Genomic DNA, 18,806 nt, shown 5'->3' with positions numbered 1-18,806 from the left:
AAAATCAGTTTAATCCTGTATTCTTTTATTGCAGCAAGTTATTGTCTGGGGGGGGGGGGGAAACCTCTATAAGTCTTCTTTGTTAGAGTAAATACAGAGCTCTGAACTTTGCATTCTTATGAATCAGAGTTGTTCATTGTTTCTCTCAAGTTGCCTTTGTTGGTTTTTAATACCATTTTTGACATACATTGAGTGGTTTGAAAAACTACATAAACTAATGCAGCTGATTTCACAGAACAGCAGAATTAAAGCGGGCGATACCCGACATAGAGATGGAGTTCTATGTTCATCTGTCCAAAGCAAAATAATAAGATTTTAGAACTAAAATTTGGAGTTGCATCGTCGGATACGGGAACTGTCCCAGTTATTTATGTGGCTAAAGAAGATGCACAATGAAATTATGCAAATCTTTTATTATAAACTGGAACATCGACGGCTTCTCACATAGGCAGAATAAAGGTGATTAAAACCATCCTATGGCCGTGTTGGCAAGGCAGGTTGAGTAAAGGCACATTAAATGAGTTATAAAAAGGACCCTTTTTGGAAAGAATCGGGTTTGGAAGAAAACCCCCTTCAGGAGCGGGCTGCTGTCGCGCGAGAGCAAGGGAGCCGGCCCGCATCCATGCCCGAGGCAGCGACAGCTGCTCTCCTTCCATCACGCATGCGCGTCACCATGGGCAAAAGGAGGACAAGCGCGTCCTCTCAGTTCTCCGACACGCCCCTTCCTCTCAAAACTCCAGTCACACACCCCTTCGGGACCTTGGCGCTCGGCCACGCCCCCTCCCGCCTGTGACCCGAGCAGGGGCGGCTCCTCCCTCGTCAACACCACACCCACGGCTCGTTCCAATGTCACGCCCCTCGGCTTCCCCACCCATCCCGACTGGCCTGGGCAGCAAGTGACGGTTGGAGAAAGCCCAGGAGGGCAGCGCGAGGGTAAAGGAGGGGGGGGGGAGAGAAAGGCGTCGAGCGGAGCGCGCGTGCGACGGCGTCCGCGAGCGGAGCCAGGAGTGACCGACCGACCGCCTGCCAGCCTTTGAGGGGGAGGGGTAGCCTGCGAACAGCATGGCGGCTGGGCGCGAGCCCCCGCCGCCTCCGCCTCCTCCTCCTCGTCATCATCTTCCTCGGTTCCCTGCCAGCCCCTTGGCCACCGCCGCTCGAGCGTCGAGGCCCACCGACCTCCTTCTCCCTCTGCCCCGCTGACTGACCGAAGAGGGGAAAGAAAAGAGGCACAGGGGAAGGAAGGAAAGAAGCCTCGCCCTACCCGGCCCATCTCGGCCATGGAGCTCGCCAAGCCGGTTTTCCCCGCGCTGCCGCAGCCCAAAGAGGACTCCGAGGTGAGCGAGAGCCATTCGCCCAGAAGGCGGCACCTTGGAGCGCAGCCCTTGTCGCCCGTTGGGCTAAAACCTCTCGAATCCCCTCCCCGGCTGAAAACTGGGGAAGGCGCTTTCGTTCGCGCGCTCTTCCGCGCCCGCCCGCAGCTCTATTTCAAAGCCCCAACGCGCACAGGTGTTTCACTTGCTAGGCAGGTGGCGAGAAGCAGAATCGCCTTGTATTTGCTCGGCTGCCTTAAACATTCCCTCGCGGGTCACAGGGTTTGTTTGGAGAGCCCGTCCTCCTGCCTTTTAAATATCCTGTTGCCTGTAAGAGGAGGAGTGACAGGAAGGGAGCCTCGGTCAACAGGACGCGTCTGTTATCCCTGCATGGTTTGATCCTCCCCCCCCCCCCCTTCAGCATGTTTCTCAACGCGACAGACCATAGACTAAAGAGGTGAAGTCTCTTAGTTTAACCTTTCGGCGTAGATGAGAATCACATTGGTGCCATGTAGTATCTTCCAGGAACCCGCACACCCATTTAATGGCATGCAGGCACACAGCGCTACTACCATCTAGAGTTGTTCTATGAGAAAACCCCTATTATTACGGAATTTGCTTAAAGCAGTTTGGAAGGGGTTATCGTTATGCAGGTATCCCCCCCCCCATTCCTTTTAACATCTTCTGACAATATAAAATGATCCAGTTGTGCCCCCAAATCTTATTTTAATTAATTAGTTGAAAATTGATACTACAGTTCCTTGCCACTTTTGAGATAGGAAACATGCCAGAATTGCATTGTGAAGCGTGTCTGCTACCATAGTCACTCAAAGGTTGCCCATCCTTTTGACATGCTTGAGTATGTTACATTGCTCCTGCTCGCATTTCTATGCTTCCCTTTATATCTATCTCTATATTGAATGCTATCACAGCAGGGGGTAGCACAGTAGTCTGACTAATCTTGAAGAAGCTGTGAACTTTCTAATCACTTTAAATATTGTTAACTGCTTAACTTTCATACTCAAGGAACTGGAATAGCATATAAGATGTTTTGGTCTTGCAGATAAGATTGGTACGACTATTCATTTCTTTCCAGATTGTTTTGAAATGCATAATTTTGTAACAGTTGTACAAATTTTTAAAAAACAATTGTACAATTTTTTTTAAAAAAACCATTATAGTGGCATAGGTGATTACACAAACTTTCTTTAATTACCAGAACTGTGGGAACTAAATCTTTATAAATTTACATTTAAAAAATATAGCATAGAATATTGCAATCCGCTGATCAAAATTATAGTGTAAAAACCTGCATTGGTCCACAGGAAGGGGTGGTGGAATCCAAATGTAGATTGTTAATTCCTTTATTGGGACCAGCCAGAATTGTTTTCCATGCCATTTAATGGTGAAGAACTCAGAGCTTGCATGCTCTTTTCTGCTATTTAGATTGGCCCTAATTATGATATTGTCCAACTGTGGATTTTGGGTAAATGTTATAATAGCCAAGAGGCATAATTTTCAATTAAGTCAAATTTAACAAGCAAGCAGTTGAACTCAGTTAAATTGGTAGAAATAGGCCTGACTGACTGCTTTTTCTCTCTACCTTTTGATGGAGACTGCTAAAAAATATATGATAAATATGGTTCTGCAAGATTTGGGCCTAAATGGCAATTGGTTAGAAGATAGAATGTGCATGGGATTTTTTTTTAATGTAACCAATTTTCTGTACCTTGGTATGACTGTTCATCTGATAGCTCCATAGACTATTCACTCCAGATATTGGACTAGATACGGTATTTATGAACTAAGTCAGCAAGGGATTTTGGAACAGTAGAGGGTACTAATTTACCATTATTCTAATATTGGCAGTTCATGCAATATATCTAATGTAAATCCATAATTAGCATTTTCTGCATATTAGATGAAAGTCTAATGTATATTTGCAATAGGAAATAGGACTTTGCAACACACACATGCAGTGAAACCTATATAAGACCTATATTTAATCTTACTATTTTAGTGAGTAGTAACTTTTGAGAAGAGGCAACACAGATTGGATTTTTCACTGTGGACTTTGTCCATTATTTAGAGCAAAGTCTTGCCTGAAATTAAGGCATTGCCTTAGATCTAATGTAGTTCCTCTGTTAAACTGCTAGCCTTTAAATTGAGGCTTAACATTTTAGCCAATTTCAGATGGTTATTGTGTTCTCACAAGAACACCATATTTGTTATTAAAAGCAGGTTTCTGTTTCTATTTTTTAATCAGTGATACTATAAAATTAATTTCTACTCTAGCTTCTTTCAACGCCATGCTACAGCTGAATTTCATATATTTAAAATACTCTGGATGAAGTTTAATATTTCTGTTTCAAGCTCAAAATCCTGTATTTGCAGAATGGTTAGCATTGTGGCAAACTGAAAATGGCCTTTTAAGTTTAGAGTTTAAACCATTTCAAATTTGAAACATTTTGCATTAGGGTTTTCAAATAGATGTTAGTTTCTATGGAATTGTGGGGATCTGTTTTAGAGGCAACTAGTATCCATTAAGACTTGGGCAGCTTAGAGTGTGCATCTCAAACCAATTCTCAGGATGATATTTTATGATAAATTAGTTGGTTTTTTTGCAAGAATTAAGTCATATTGAGGATCCAAATTAAGGCTTTAGTCTATTGCTTTCTGATTAATGTGATTCTCTTTGTGATAGTCTGTAGGAGAATATTATCTATTTCTTTGTCTGAATTTCTCACTCTAGGAAGAAGGACATATGTCATTTTGTTCATAATTCATATTCCAGCCAGGTCTTGCAAAGTAATGGTTATAGTGGACATGGTAGTCTGCTTTTTCTGCTGTTGCTTTTTAATAACTGTATTTCATCAGCTTGGCTGTATATTTAAATGCCTTCTACTTGTGTCTCAAATAAATGCTCCGCAAGACTATGCTTTACATTTTCATCTCTGTTTTTATTACTAAAACATATAATTTGCTGTTCGCTCTTATATTAAGCATTTCAAAATATTTATATTGCAATACTGCTCTCCACTGTAATGACAGAGAATCTTAAGATTTATTTACTTATTAAATTTCTATGCAGTTTTGTTCACTAAAAGTAATATCAGATAAACTATTATAGAGTAATGTAGGCTTTTGATTAGCACAAATATTTGTATATTGGCCAGACATTTGCAGTTTGGGGGGAATCAGTGCTCTTTTTCAATTGCTACCTGTTTTGTAGTATTTAATTTAGCGTAATGCTTAAATGCTGTTCTGGTGTAGAATCTCTATATTGGCCTTCACTGAGCATGTATATGGGCAGCAAATTGATATACAAAGTGAACCAATTCAAAATAAGGGAAAAGTTCCTATATGTCACAACATTTTGTTTGTTTTCTTTTAACATTCTTTATTTGCTAACTTAAGAAATGGATTATTTAAGCTAGAGAGGCATAACTGGATTTAAACATTGCTCTAAAATATGTGTGGCTTATTTGTAGCTTATTGTGTTACATGTTGATGCTGAGACTTATAAAGTAAGGTTTATTTAATTTGTTAATATGATTTTAGTCAGTTATGATAAAGTGATGCATAATAATGATGGTTTAGCACAAAATGTGCATTAGCCCCGTTACTAGTAATATTTCACTCAAGGCCTTGACTTGTAGAGAAAGTGATTAGGTAGATAGTGGGAGATGTGACTGATTATATTTAGGAAATTAGATTTCTGGAAATCTTTCAATTAGCAACACATAGTCTTAACATTCTTAACATTGCATTTCCTCTTTAAAACATTTTCAAGGGTTATTTACACATTTCTTTTCTTCCCATAGCAGTTCTGAACCACTAATATTTCAACAGGGTTTTTTTTTTCTTTTGGTAATGGTATATAATGTTGAAGTTTAGCTGGGATTCAGTGTCCAGGTTGTATTTTGCTTCATGTACAAATGAGAAATCTCACTTTGGGTGAGATTAGGAATTTTTACGCCATTACAGTCCTCATAAATGTATAAAATATTTTCCAGGAAAACTTTAGTAATGAAAAATTATAAGATCAAACCTATAGCTTTGCTAGCTTGTTTAACCTGTCATTTTCATCTTGCATTTTTTTCCAGAACCTCACTATTTTGACTGGTCTTATATTCAAATGAGAAAATGTGTTTTATTTCTTCCACTTAGGATTGGACATATCCAATGAGAAGAGAGATGCAGGTATGAAAGTTTTATTTACCAGGCATTTGGGCTGCTGCAGGGCTTTAGCAACTTCATGAACATGTATGCTGACATCTAACATTAGGCAATGAAGAAATTGATGTGGAAAATTCATTTCATGTTTGTTACATATTGCAAACCATAAATAAAGGGGTGGGGGAAAGCCCAGCAACACTAAGGAAGGATGGTGCCTATAAAATGTCTGGGAAATTGTCCTAAAACATAGCTTATTACCATAGATTTGTAACCAAGAAGTTCAGGGTGGCAAAGGATGACAATATATTATTATCCTTTTGAAATATACCCATTTGAAAGAGCTACAGAGTCCCTAATCTGGCCCTTTCTTCTGAGCTCTACAGATAGTTGCTAATCTAGGCTATTCCAATAATCACTACTTCTGCCAGTCCTGAGCATTATATATTCTGTACACATTTCTGTCACTCTATTCTCTGAATTCAGAGGACTGGAATATAGCTAGGTACTCAAGCCTTGTTATTAAGAATGAATTGTCTCAAAATAGTTACCACAACTATTTGCAAAAATTTCTCAAAACAGAACAGATGTGAAGTTATCATAATAAAAAAAAACTTGTTCAGGAATTCTAATCAAGTCAACAGGTGAGGTTTTAATTAAAACCTTAAGTCTATTTTTTTGAACCCTTTCTTTTTTATTGCCATTTCACAAAAGGCAAGTTGAGTAAGATACTTAACTGCTACCAGAAACTAAATGAAAAGCAGAGATAAAGGCTGAAGTCTAATAGATATACACATTCTCCATTTCCCATCATAGGCAAAATATCCATTTAATCTTCATTTCATTCCTAGCCTCTCAGAAAATCTGTAGTCCTTTGCGGATGCTTTGTGCCCACTCTCTAAATTGGTATTTTTTTAACCTTAGCAACTTGAAGAAGTGTAGATTTCAGTCACCAGAATTTTCAAGCCAGCATAGCTATCTGGGAAATACAGCGAGTTGAGATCCATTCATCTTCAAACTGCCAAGTTCAAATGCTGCACTAAATATAAATGTTCTTTTTTTCTGGTTAGTTGGGCACAATTCTGGCTAAAGCTCAGGGTTCTCTATTAACTTTTTTGAAATGAAATACATTTTTCTAGACTACACTCCATTCTTAGCATGAAAGTTTCACTGTTAATATTTTGTAGCTTAAAAATAGCTAAAGGACCTAGTGGGCACTTAAGGAGACATAAGCATTAAATTAAAGAACACAGAATATGGGTTGTCTAGGTTGTTTTGCCTTTAACTGTTGCATAGCAGGCAGAAACTCATTTTCTTACTTAAAGATGCCAGGAAGAAAAGTTTGGCCTATTGAATTTTCCTTGTCAACAGGAGCATCACCAGAAAAAGTGTTTTGAGAAATGGTACACAACAGTGTAATAGAAGTTATAAATTACCAAGTTCAGAGGAAAATAAGGTGATATTGACATGAACAGGAAAAATAAAAGTGAAAATTGGACTTGGGTTAAATATGTAATGAAAATTGAGACTGAAAAATCCAGTTATATATATATATATAGGGACAGTCTGGATGTGTATATTTTTCTCCCTTCAAATTTTTTAAGGTTTTGAATTTCTTCTATGGATTACAGGATTACTCCAGAATGAGTTTGAGGAGGAAAAGAAGCACAAGATATTCTAGCACAAAAGCAAACAGTTCTTGGCATTTTAGTCAGGGTTGCAATCATACTTATTCATGTTCCTTTCTTTTTCTTTTTCCAAGAAAAATGTACCAAGTAACTTCCCAGCAAAAAGAGCAAATTCATAAAATTTATAAAACAATTATTATACTCTGCCTGAGTTCATTAAGCTTGACCAAACATGAGGTTGTTATTTGAATTCTGGCGTGGTCTTTGGCCACGGAGATCAAGAAGTTTCTCTTGTGATATAACATGTAGTTAGGCTGTGAAATATTTTCGTTTAGCTCTGTGCTGATTTACAAGAAAATAAACCTGGCCTTTATAAATCACCTATTGGCTTGTGTTTTTCTCAAGACTAATCTTGATATTGCAATAATATAATTCTTATTACACATTAATGTTGCACCTTGTAAATTTTGTATGTGTGTTTGTTTTACTCCACCAATCCACTTACCCACTATTCGTTCTTTATCTCTTTTTTTAGGAAATTTTACCTGGCTTATTCTTAGGCCCATACTCTTCAGCTATGAAAAGCAAGGTAGATTGCCTATAACCTTTTTACGCTGAGTAGTTTATGTGTAAATTATCTAGATGCTTTCCCCCACTTCATTGTGGATTTCTGTCATGCATTGAAAACCTCTCTTTTTAAGAAAACATTTTTGATTTTGTATCAATATGCAATGCACCTTAATTGTTAGAAGATATATTTACCATGCTGTTCAATATACCGTTTAAATATTGTTGTAGCATTTTGATTTTTTGCTGAGTATCTCTGATTTCTGCCTGGGGAAAGGGGTATAGGAAACAGTTCAACAAAAATAAAAACATTGTTGCAGGATTGATTGACTTTAGAGATATTTATACTTCCTGCAGATGCACTGTTTAATTCAGATATATTTGGGGATGGGGGAGAGGAAAGAGACATATTCTATATTGCTATTTTAGTGTAATATTTTTATTATGTATTTATTAAAATTGTTTATTGGCCATCTCATATATAACTATTAATTACTTAACTATTAGCTACTAAAATGCAGTTTTATTGTTTTAAATTTTCCTTCTGGCTTGGTATCAGGCATACATTGAATTTTTCACTTGTTCATAATTTTGTTTTGTAGCTACCTACACTTCAAAAACATGGGATCACTCATGTAATATGCATAAGACAAAACATTGAAGCAAACTTTATTAAACCAAACTTCCAGCAGTTATTTAGGTAAGAAAATCTTAAATAAATTCTGCTTTGAAAACAGTGATCATGAAACGTCGTACAATATGTACTTTTTAGGATCGTATATGCTATATCATTTCTACACTCTAAGTGTATTTATACTTCACAGTAATGATACATCTTTTTCCAATACAGTAACATGTGTTAATAGATAAAAGTCTTGGAAAGAGATGTGTAAGATTATCTATTTTCTTCCTTACCTAAGATGAGAATGATGCAGAGGAAAAATTAGATAAAATCTTGAAATGTTGTATATGTTGTAGTAATGTACTTCATGTTCTATCAAATTTGTCAAAAATTTGATATTTTTTTACAGTAAACATTTTTAGTTCTCATAATTCCAAAAAGGTATCCAGGTGACTTATTAGTCTTTATTCCAAATGTTCAAATGTTTCATATGAAGTGAGTAGGTCAGTCCTATTTATAGTATTATTTTATATCTCTAGGGCAGTAGCCCCCAACCTTTGGGCACCAGGGACCGATTCTGTGGAGAAAAGTTTTTCTGCAAACCAGAGGACATGGTTCCACGTGCTGCCTTCATCCCATGGATGGGGCTTCGCTCGTTTGCATGACCTGGTTTCTGGCATGCCGCAGCCTAGTCCATGGGCCATGGGTTAGGGACCCCTGCTCTAGGGCTTTAGATGCAGTCATTGGAATAAATTTTGATGTAGCTTTATAAGGAACGTGAGGCATCTATTCTTTCTTTAGAACTTGATACACAGAATTTTGCTAACTTCCTAAATCAGTTGGGTTTCAGTTACTGTTCAGTTGCTTAATTCAAATATTAGCTACAGTGGTTTAATAAGAAATCTCATTCAGTAATATATAAATACTTTTCATTACAGATGATAGAATTAATGGTAATTCTTTTACTTCATAAAGAACATTCCGTAATGCCTTCTGTGTTTTTTGCAAACGTGAAGCTGGAAACGCCAACATTGCTAACAATGTTTTCTTCTGCTAGAGCACGGGTGTCAAACGCCATTTCATTGAGGACCACATCAGGGTTGTGTTTGACCTCAGGAGGGGGGGCTGGGGTGTGTGCGGCCAGCTTGACATCACACGTCTTGGGGGCGCCTTTGGTGATTCGAGCACTCTGCCAGTGAAAATGGGCTCCCATTTTCAGTCCTTCTCTGTTTCCAGGTCAGCTCCGCTGGCTAGATCTATGCACTCTGCAGGCCAGATATGGCCCCCGGGCCTTCAATTTGATACCCCTGTGTTAGAGACTTTGAACAATTATAAACCGTTAGCTGGATCAAATGTGCTACACTACAATGAGTCAAACATAAATACCTGATTTATAACAATGCAGACTATAGGTAGTCCTCGACTTATGTCAGTTTCTTTAGTGACCATTCAAAGTTACCACAACACTGGAAAAAGTGACCGTTTTTCACATGACTGCTACAGCATCTTCATGGTGACATAATCAAATTTCAGATGCTTGCCAACTGACTAATATTTACAACAGGGTCATGTGATCACTTTGTAATCTTCTGACAAGCAAAGTAAATGGGGGAAGCCAGATTCATTTAACAACCGTGTTACTAATTTAACAACTGCACTGATTCACTTAACAACTGTGGCAAGATAGGTTGTAAAATGGCAAAAATCACTTAACCACTGTCTCTTGGCAACAGAAAATTTTGGCTCAATTGTGGTCATAGGTTGAAGACTTCCTATATTTTATCTTTCTACTTCCATGTTATCTATTGGCTGACACTAATTCCTCAATATTTCAGCCAAAATTCTACCAAAGACTATTTGGAGGTGGTAGGAATAGAACTTGAGAGCTGTTTTGAAGCAATGTAGAATCGAAAAATATTAATCCTCATTGCATTCCTCATGATTTCTGAAATTCTCATTTAATTTTACTTTGCTCTATAGAAGTCTATGTCTAGAATATTTAGACTATTTAGCAGAGGAGAGATCATCAGAATATGCAGTGGCAGTGTAAAAAGTTTAATCTTTGAGAGATTAAACTGGGAGTAGGGAGTAAACCTACTCCCACTTTCTCAATGAGCTCCTTGATTTAATGTTTTATGGCTGTTTAACACTCTAGAAAATGAATGGTCCTGACTATTTACTTAACACACTTATTTTAATTGTAGGTATTTGGTCTTGGATATTGCTGATAATCCCATTGAAAATATTATAAGGTTTTTCCCAATGGTAAGTGTCCATCATCATGAGTTAAATTATTTCATAAGCATACATTTTAGATCTGAAGGGGTAATGCTAAAGGAGTGACCAAGTATCTGTAATTGAAATGATTCAGGTAAATAAACTATCTTTGATTAGAGTTGCAATGACTAACCATATTACATGAAATACTGTAATGCATTGATAAGCATGACATATTGTGACTTTCTTGGTAAACATGAACTTTGTTTTCCATTCTGCAATTTATATTACAGGGCAAATGAAGAAAATGTTATCTTTTCAATATCATTCCTTCATATAGAACCTTTTCAGATCAATAAATGAAACATCAAATATAGCTAGCTATACGTGGCTGTTTTATCCAAATGTGAACATTTTGTTCTGTGGTTTCAATTCTCTCCTTTTACATTTTTGTTGGTTTATTTTGTTGAATAGCAAAAAGATTAAAGTAAAATTATTCACACTTACATTGTGAAAATATAGTGGAATTTGAGTTTTTTTCAATCACATGCATTCTGTAATTGATATCATTCTCAGCGGTTATTTTACTGTGAAGCATGTGATTTAGAAATGTCCAGATTTTGGGTTCCCTGATACAATTGATGTTCATTATGCACTTATTTTTATATTGATCTCCCCAGTAATTATATTGTTCTGGAGTAAGCAAATCAGAATTTTTTAAAATGGAGTAGGGGATTTTAATATGCATTAAGCATACTAAAAAATTAATCCACCTGTTTTCCCTTAAGTTCTTAAAATTGGTAGGGAATCATAGCAATGTTATTGAGCAGTTTTCCTCTGAATTTTGCTCCTGGCATGATCCAGTAGTAGAGGAAAATGCAGAGGCCATAGAAATTGCAGAATACTGTCCTGCATTGTAACACCATATTATAATAAAAGCAAACAATTAGCAGTACTCTTAACAAGCAACAATAAAATGCTTTAAAAAGCAAACAAAATTAAAGATGATGGTCAACTTTAAGTCCAATTATAGCAATGCTATTTTTCCATTCTTTGTAGTCTGTAACGTGCATAACTGAGTTAATGATAAAATTGGTACATATAAGAAAAACTATCACAATCATAAATCTAAATTCCATTTGGAGGAGCTTGGAAGTGCCCACAGATTTTATTGGATTCTATGCTGATATCTGTAAGATGCATCTTCTTTTAACTCTCTGTAGCATTGCATTTAAAATAAAAAAACAGGTGTTTGCATGATCCAGTAATTTTATCAGTATGATGCAATGCAAACTGCTCCTTTTATACATGCTGCATGCATTGCCACAGTGAAGTTGTATTCATTTTATTTCCCTCCTCAAGCCCCTATAATTAAATGTGCTTTTTTTTTTCAATTTAAGCACATCTATGTAAAGTATGTTGTTGATCTCATCTGTTATTGCATTTCCAACAATTTTTAGAGAATGGAGGTAATTTGAGTTCCCTACAGACTTTATTGCATTCTGTAGTAACATTTGTGGTTTTTTTTAAAAAAAAACTGAGTTTTTATGACAACTTAATCTATGTACTATAGGTGAGTTGGATTATTATTGAAAGTAATCATTTAATGCATTTTGATAAAGCATTTATTTTGTGTATTATACCGTCAAGAATCATCTTAAATAAAATATAAAGAAGATAGGCAATTGCTAACTTTACATTATTTTTGTAAATAATTACATTACATTTTGTGAATATTAACTTTTTGTGCAGAAGTTACTTCAATGTGATATAATAAAACTGAGTGATTCTATCTGTAAGCAAGTTTAATAAAATGGAAAAAGAATGGTATTTTTTTCCCCTTTAGACTAAGGAGTTTATTGATGAGAGTTTACAAACTGGAGGTATGTATCTTAAATTGTTTGCCTGAAAATTGACAGATTGTAGCTTCTTTTCATATTAAATATATAGAGATACAAGGTATATGAGAGAATACTTTGTCATAGAATGGCCAGCTTATGTTATGTTTTTCTCTTTTTACAACTTTGATAACTTTGATACCTAGAATATTTTTTTAAAAAAAACTTTTGGGAACAAATTGGTTCTTGCCATTATATAAGGGTGCATTAACTTTTACTGTCATGATGCCTTAAAGCAAAGATGGGCAGTGCATGAACTGTACAGGGCCTTCCCCACCCATATATGCACCCTGCCCATTTGTAGCCCCATGGTATTGTTGAATTTTAATGACACAATGCATGCTTTGTGGTAACACAGCTTGTTCCCTCCTCCCCCTGCCCTTTATGTTTGTGCATGGATGTTTTCTTGGGTAGCAGATGTCTCCAACTTCTATTTTGACATTGTTAGATGGCACAATATTAGAGTCTTTCAAAGAAGGCATGTTTCTGTAAGGATAGGAATATGACCTAGTGTTCTTATTTCCATTTTTAACCTGCCCTTCCCACAGTAAAATTGACAGCCGTGCCCTTTTCAGTAGTGTCACTGGATGCTCTCCTTCAGTTCTCTAGAAAGGCTAAGTTGTTTTTCCCAGTGATTTAATATTTGCCAATCTTTGCCTTAGAGGCTAATTTGAACAGATGACTACATGACACAATCCTGTAGCCTTCAGTTACCAATCAAAGATAATAAAGTTTCTTAACTTATGCATTTAGTCGATCTTGATTTGTGATTTAGATCAGGGTTTTTCAAGCTGTGTCCATGGAATCCTATAAGAATGTGATGGGGTTCCATGGGAGATTAAGGGTGAAGCCATTGGAATGCAGCTGGGATAGCAATTTTTCAAAACATAGTGAAATGAACTGATCTTGTTTTCCCATGAAAACAAATTATGGCTGCAATTTTGCAGATCAAGAGCTGGTGTCTTTTTTAATGAACAGATTCTGTCTCTGAAAACTTTTATAAATCCCTGATTTAATTTCTATAGTGCTTTATTTATCAGCTGATCTACAAGATAGCTCATACTATTATGTATATGTATGTTCACACAATCGAATGTAGAGCAACAGTTGGAAGGGACCTTGGAGGTTTCTAGTCTAAACCCCAGCTCAAGCAGGAGATTCTATACCATTTTAGACAAGTGGCTGTCCAGTTTCTGGTTAAAAACCTCCAGTGTTAGCTTTCTGTATCCAAGCAGAGGCTGTGTTTATGCTTCCCTTCTACTTGCAGCTCCAGGGCAATTGGCAGCTGGAAGCAAGTGTTCATTTTGTCACAAACGGGATAAGTAAACACGTTGCTACTATTTCACAGATGGGCCAAGCATATTTCCCACTTGCCATGCTAATCTTACTGAGGTATGGGGGTTGCAATTTCCAAGAATTCTTTGATATTATGTTTAACCTTAATAAATACTCTTGTTAATCTTGCAGATAAGTGCACTGTGTACTGTAATGTAAATAATATAATACAAGAGGAGGAAATGCTATATAGCCAGTGTAAAGTAACTTTCTTCATTCTCAGGAAAAGTTCTTGTGCATGGGAACGCGGGGATTTCTAGAAGGTAACAAAAATTCACATTTAAAAAAAAAACATTGATAAGGCATGTCCAACATATCTTACCTTGTTTATTTGTCTGTTTTCAGTGCTGCCTTAGTTATTGCATATATTATGGAAACATTTGGTGTGAAGTACAGGTAAGAACATTTACTAAATAGCCTGTTGAATTTCAGGATAGGGGATTTGTAAAATAATTAAGATGTTTTTAATTATCTTCAAAGCAATTTTTTGGATTTTTCACAGAAATTAATCCTCTTTTTAAAATTCAACTTTTGTGAACTTTGTTTAAACCATGTTTGTTTAATACGTTATACCACCAATATTGCTTTGAAATGTCCCATATCAGATATAGCATAAAACAAAATGCTATTTATTTATATCTGTCATGGGACATTTGAAAGCAGGAGTAAATTTGCCCAAGATATGTCATTATATTATATGTATTAAGAATTTGGTATGCAATTTCAATATAAAGAATATTTTGGGAAGTTAAGTATGAAAGTCTGATACATGTTGAACATATTCCTTTTTGCAAATGTAGGCTTGGCGAACACTAGCACAGAGATTCTAATATATTCTAAGATCCAAAAGTGGAGATAATAATAAACAGCAAATAAACAACAAATAAAAATAAAGGAAACTATTTAAGTAAATTAGAAACCAAATGAAATGGGCATGAATGTATAATTTCTTTTTTCTAGGGATGCATTTACATATGTGCAAGAAAGAAGGTTTTGTATTAATCCCAATGCTGGATTTGTTCATCAACTTCAGGTAAAAATATTTGTTCCGGTTGATAATGTAGATTTTATTACTAATTCTGTAGGTAGTAATATCTTAATTGTCTAAAATGTATTTATGTTCAGATTTGAAAGAAAGGTATTCATCTTTTTTGGATGTTGGTTATATTTTCCAGTGTAGTGGGTTATTTTTATTCAAATATATTAACCTGGACATTGAAATTATGGTTTTTTGAATGTGAAATTTAAATGTTTGAAAATGTGAGCGGATAAGCCAAACATGTAAACTGTATATTACTTAAATATTAAAAGGAATTTTATGATCATTAATAGAATTTCTAAAATATATGGCAGAGATAGTTAAAATTTTGGAGTAACCATCAATGAACTGTCATCTTCAATGGCTGCAGGTTTTCTTTAAACCACAGCTTTCATTCTTTTACATCCCATGTTCAAATACTGATTCAGGTTCAGATAGCATATTGGTGATTGCTTGAGCTGTGTGCTATCTATGTATGTGCAATCAGCTTCTACTTGGCTACTTGTTCTCCTTTCATTGAAATATTCCGGTAAAGAGATACAGAGAGTCAAGTCTTCCTCCAGAGAAGAAGCTACAGTGATTCCCCCCCCCCCAAGTCTAGATTTAATTTAATCAAGTGGAAATAAATTGCTTATCTCCCTTCTCTCATCCAAATCTATTTCTCAGTTTCCTGAAATATTTCATGTTCCCTGAATCATAATATTTATATGCTCTTGTTGGTTTTTCCAGTGGTTGCTTTTTGTCTTAAGGTCTTGACACAGATTCCTGCAAGTGTTGTATAATTCTTCAAGTCTTCTTGTTTTAGGAATATGAAGCCATCTATCTAGCAAAGTTAACTATCCAGATGATGTCACCTAGGCAGCTGGAGCGATCACTCTCAGTTACTACAGGTGAGATCTTAATACAGGTGTATAGTTATAGCTTTTTCATGTAGGCTGTATGTTCTTAGGATATTCACTGTTAATCTATGAGGGAATTACCTTCTAGAAACAAAGGTGATGTGACAATGATTAAACATCGAAAGGGTTTGTCATTGAGTTTATACCATAATAGTAAGAGCTCTGAAGCAAGCTTGCTTTTCTACTGTTGCTGCATCTGCAGATAGCCACCTAACAACATTGTTCAAAGTAATTAATCCTATTGGGAAAACAAGCTGGATCAGTAGAAGTAGACTAAGTCATCTACTGCTGTTATCTCTACCATCTGTGAATTAGATTCCTATCCTATCTAGTTGCTGGAAGCAGCCAAGTTGCTGTTTTTGAGGGAAGAGGGTGGTGCCTCCTTCCTTGATCAGGACAGCAGTGTGTTCCCTCCTCAATAAAACAATTCTTAATCTAGCTGACTCTCAACTGTAACTGTCAACATCTCACATATTGCATTGTAAGCCACCAAGAGTCACTTTAGATATTGAGATGGGCAGTATATAATATAATAAAATAAAACATTTCCTTTCTAGGGAGAGTGGTTGGATTACAGTCACTATTAGATGAATTAGTTTATCTGGACCTTTTTTACCCTGATTTTGGAACTGAGTCTGTAGAGATTCTCAGTCATCCAGGTCAGGGTTGTCCCAAAGGTGCTTTTTTTCAGGAGGCAACTGGACTTTGTTTTTTCTTTGAAGACATCTTTCTTCTCAGCCCAAGAAGCTTCTTCAGCTCTGAAGGACAGCATAGTGGGGAATGGAAGGATTTATACTCCTTGCAGACAGCTGATCATTTGCATCTTTTTAGCTGGTCATTGAAGCACTTGGAAGTTTATCTGTGCCGTTTGGAACTGACTGTTGGACTGAAACTATATTCGCTCTTGGATTGGGATGACTGACTCCTCTGATTATGCTGGACTTTTCAGTGTCCTTTAATACCAATTTCCCATGGTATTTTGGGTTGGGAGTGGGAGAATGCTGTCTTTCTGAGTGGTCATTTCCAATAACTGATGATGAATGGGGAGAAACTAAGCTCTTTGTAGCTTCATTGAGACCCTGAAGGGCTCTGTTGTGGCTATTTAACATTTACACAAGCCAGCTAGGAAAGGTCATATGCTGGCATAAGGTGAACTATCTTAGGTATGCTGATGATCCTTCATTATATAGAGTCAATTTGGTGTAGTGGTTAAGATGTTTGCCTAGAAACCAGGAAACACTGAGGTCTAGTCCGTTTAGGCATGAAAGCTAGTTGGGTGATTTTGGGTCAGTTACTGTGTCTCATCCCAACCCATTTCACAGGGTTGTGAAAAGGAGGAGGAAGGAGTATTATGTTTGCTGCCTTGAGTTATTTATAAAGTAATAAAGGTGGGGTAAAAAGTCTGCTAAATGAAAATGAAATAAATGAACCTTATCTTCAGTCTTATCTTTAGGGCCAGATAGTGATCAAATGCCTAGAGACTGCTATATGTTGGATAAGAAGAAAAAAGCTTAGACTTAATTCTATTAAAACACATGGCAGCAGACTTTGAAGTAAATTCAGTCAACAGATCAACTCTAAATAGGTTTGCATTTTCCCAAAGAAAGCTGGCCTGCAAGTTGGAGGTTTTTGCATAAAGCTGCTTGCTTCAAAGGAAAAATGGAAGCCACAGCCAAGTTGGGCATATTATCTGCCAGTTTTAGTGTTTCCTGGATCGAGGTGAATTCTAGTTATAACTGCTGCCACAGACATATTTAAAACAAAATAAATATGTTTAAAAAAGCAAAAGGAAAATGTAAAAAGTGGTTATGCTATGAATTAAGGTAACCAATAAAGAGAGACTTTCTGATTGAGGTTCTGAGAAGTGGGGGGGTGGGGGGGAGAGAAATGACTTTCAAGGAGATGTGTGTGAAATGTAAAATGAGTTTTGCACAGCAATGAGAATATCTGCTTTTAAACTATTTCAACTAATATGTATGCTCAACATGGATATTTTTATATAAAATTGTTTCCCATTTTAACAAATTCTGAAGGAATTTTTAATGTGCCAGATAAAATAAAATACTTAAAATGTCTGATTCTTATCAAACTATTTTTTCCCTAGAAAACATCTTTCTTACTGCCTAATCTCTTGAATTTTACTGCCTGCTTCATAGGAAGTCTGAAACGAACACATGAAGAGGAGGAAGAAAGCAGCGTACAAGCAGCAGCTCAGAATGGTTGACAGCTGAAGATACCTGGACTTGATTATTGGGAGTTTTATAGCAGCTTATAATCTTGGCAAGATGAACAACCAGATATGAATTTATAAACGGAAGATGATTCTAACTTCCTTATGCAAACCTGTTCCTTCAGTAGCATACAAGGCAACGTTTTTAAGGTATTAGATTCCTTGACTGACTAGAAGGCACTGATTGTTTTATTGTTTTTTTTTTTTTTACACTTTATAGTTTTACCCTTACCCCAAAGTTTTGGACTTGCAAAGAGGTATTATTGCAATAATGCACTTTTCATACTTGAAATTTATTTGTATTGATAAAATTATTACTTAAGCAAACTATGTGTTGGGAGATTATTATTTATATCATTTTATGTAATTTATAAGAAAAGAAAAAATACTTAAATTAACCACGGATTGTATTTTCCATTTTTCAAATTTAGGCTTCAGGCAGAAGAAAATAGATTAAACTGCTGTGAGTATCTTGAAATAAAAACATAGTAGGGATCATCAATGATAAATTAAAATAGAAAATGAATATTTTCTTTCAAATGAAGAAAATATTATATTTTTGTTTACACTTGGCTTCAAGACAAAGGCAAGTAGGAATCGACAAAATATTCAAGCAGGCAAATATCGATATATGATCATTGACCCTTCAAGCTAGACATAATCAGTTACATATATCTTGTTTTCAGTAGTTTGTTCTGTTTTTCATCCCTAATAATATCTCAGTCATTATTCTTGCTGCTAGTGAAATATCCTTCAAAATTCGCTAGATGAATGCCAAACTGCAAAGATCTGAATCAAGTAATCAACAATATTTTTAGATACAATTGAAAGCAGTGGGCTTTTAGAAAAAAACATCCAATGTCTGTTAATTTACACTTTGATTCC

General features: G+C 36.0%; 1 protein-coding gene across 3 annotated transcripts; it reads left to right on the top strand.

The window, feature by feature from the left end:
* The first annotated feature begins 709 nt into the window (after nucleotides 1–709).
* STYX (serine/threonine/tyrosine interacting protein) lies at nucleotides 710–18,248 on the top strand. 3 transcript variants are annotated; one of them, XM_081944474.1, is made up of 11 exons: nucleotides 710–933; nucleotides 5,481–5,513; nucleotides 7,650–7,703; nucleotides 8,284–8,381; nucleotides 10,508–10,568; nucleotides 12,367–12,403; nucleotides 13,977–14,016; nucleotides 14,099–14,149; nucleotides 14,714–14,786; nucleotides 15,598–15,682; nucleotides 17,848–18,248. In XM_081944474.1, the coding sequence occupies exons 2-11, from the start codon at nucleotides 5,496–5,498 to the stop codon at nucleotides 17,913–17,915; spliced, it is 585 nt and encodes a 194-aa protein (XP_081800600.1). In that variant the 5' UTR covers nucleotides 710–933; nucleotides 5,481–5,495; the 3' UTR covers nucleotides 17,916–18,248. The 3 variants fall into 3 exon arrangements, with proteins under 3 accessions (XP_081800600.1, XP_081800598.1, XP_081800599.1); XM_081944472.1 differs by lacking the exon at nucleotides 710–933 and adding an exon at nucleotides 946–1,334; XM_081944473.1 differs by lacking the exon at nucleotides 710–933 and adding an exon at nucleotides 946–1,334 and having other exon boundaries at nucleotides 5,417–5,513.
* Nucleotides 18,249–18,806: the final 558 nt, after the last annotated feature.

Source organism: Natrix helvetica (assembly GCF_964273705.1).
Source record: "Natrix helvetica genome assembly, chromosome: 1".
Lineage (NCBI taxonomy): Eukaryota > Metazoa > Chordata > Lepidosauria > Squamata > Natricidae > Natrix > Natrix helvetica.
Note: the sequence above shows the minus strand (reverse complement) of the source record. Positions and strands in the feature narration are given on the sequence as shown.

What these genes read in the sequence shown, in the direction of transcription:
- STYX (XM_081944472.1), top strand. Translation starts at nt 1,278, where the DNA reads ATGGAGCTCGCCAAGCCGGTTTTCCCCGCGCTGCCGCAGCCCAAAGAG. An exon ending in AGCCCAAAGAGGACTCCGAG is followed by an intron (nt 1,335 to 5,480) that starts GTGAGCGAGAGC and finishes TCTTCCACTTAG; the next exon opens with GATTGGACATATCCAATGAG. An exon ending in TGAGAGTTTACAAACTGGAG is followed by an intron (nt 12,404 to 13,976) that starts GTATGTATCTTA and finishes CTTCATTCTCAG; the next exon opens with GAAAAGTTCTTGTGCATGGG.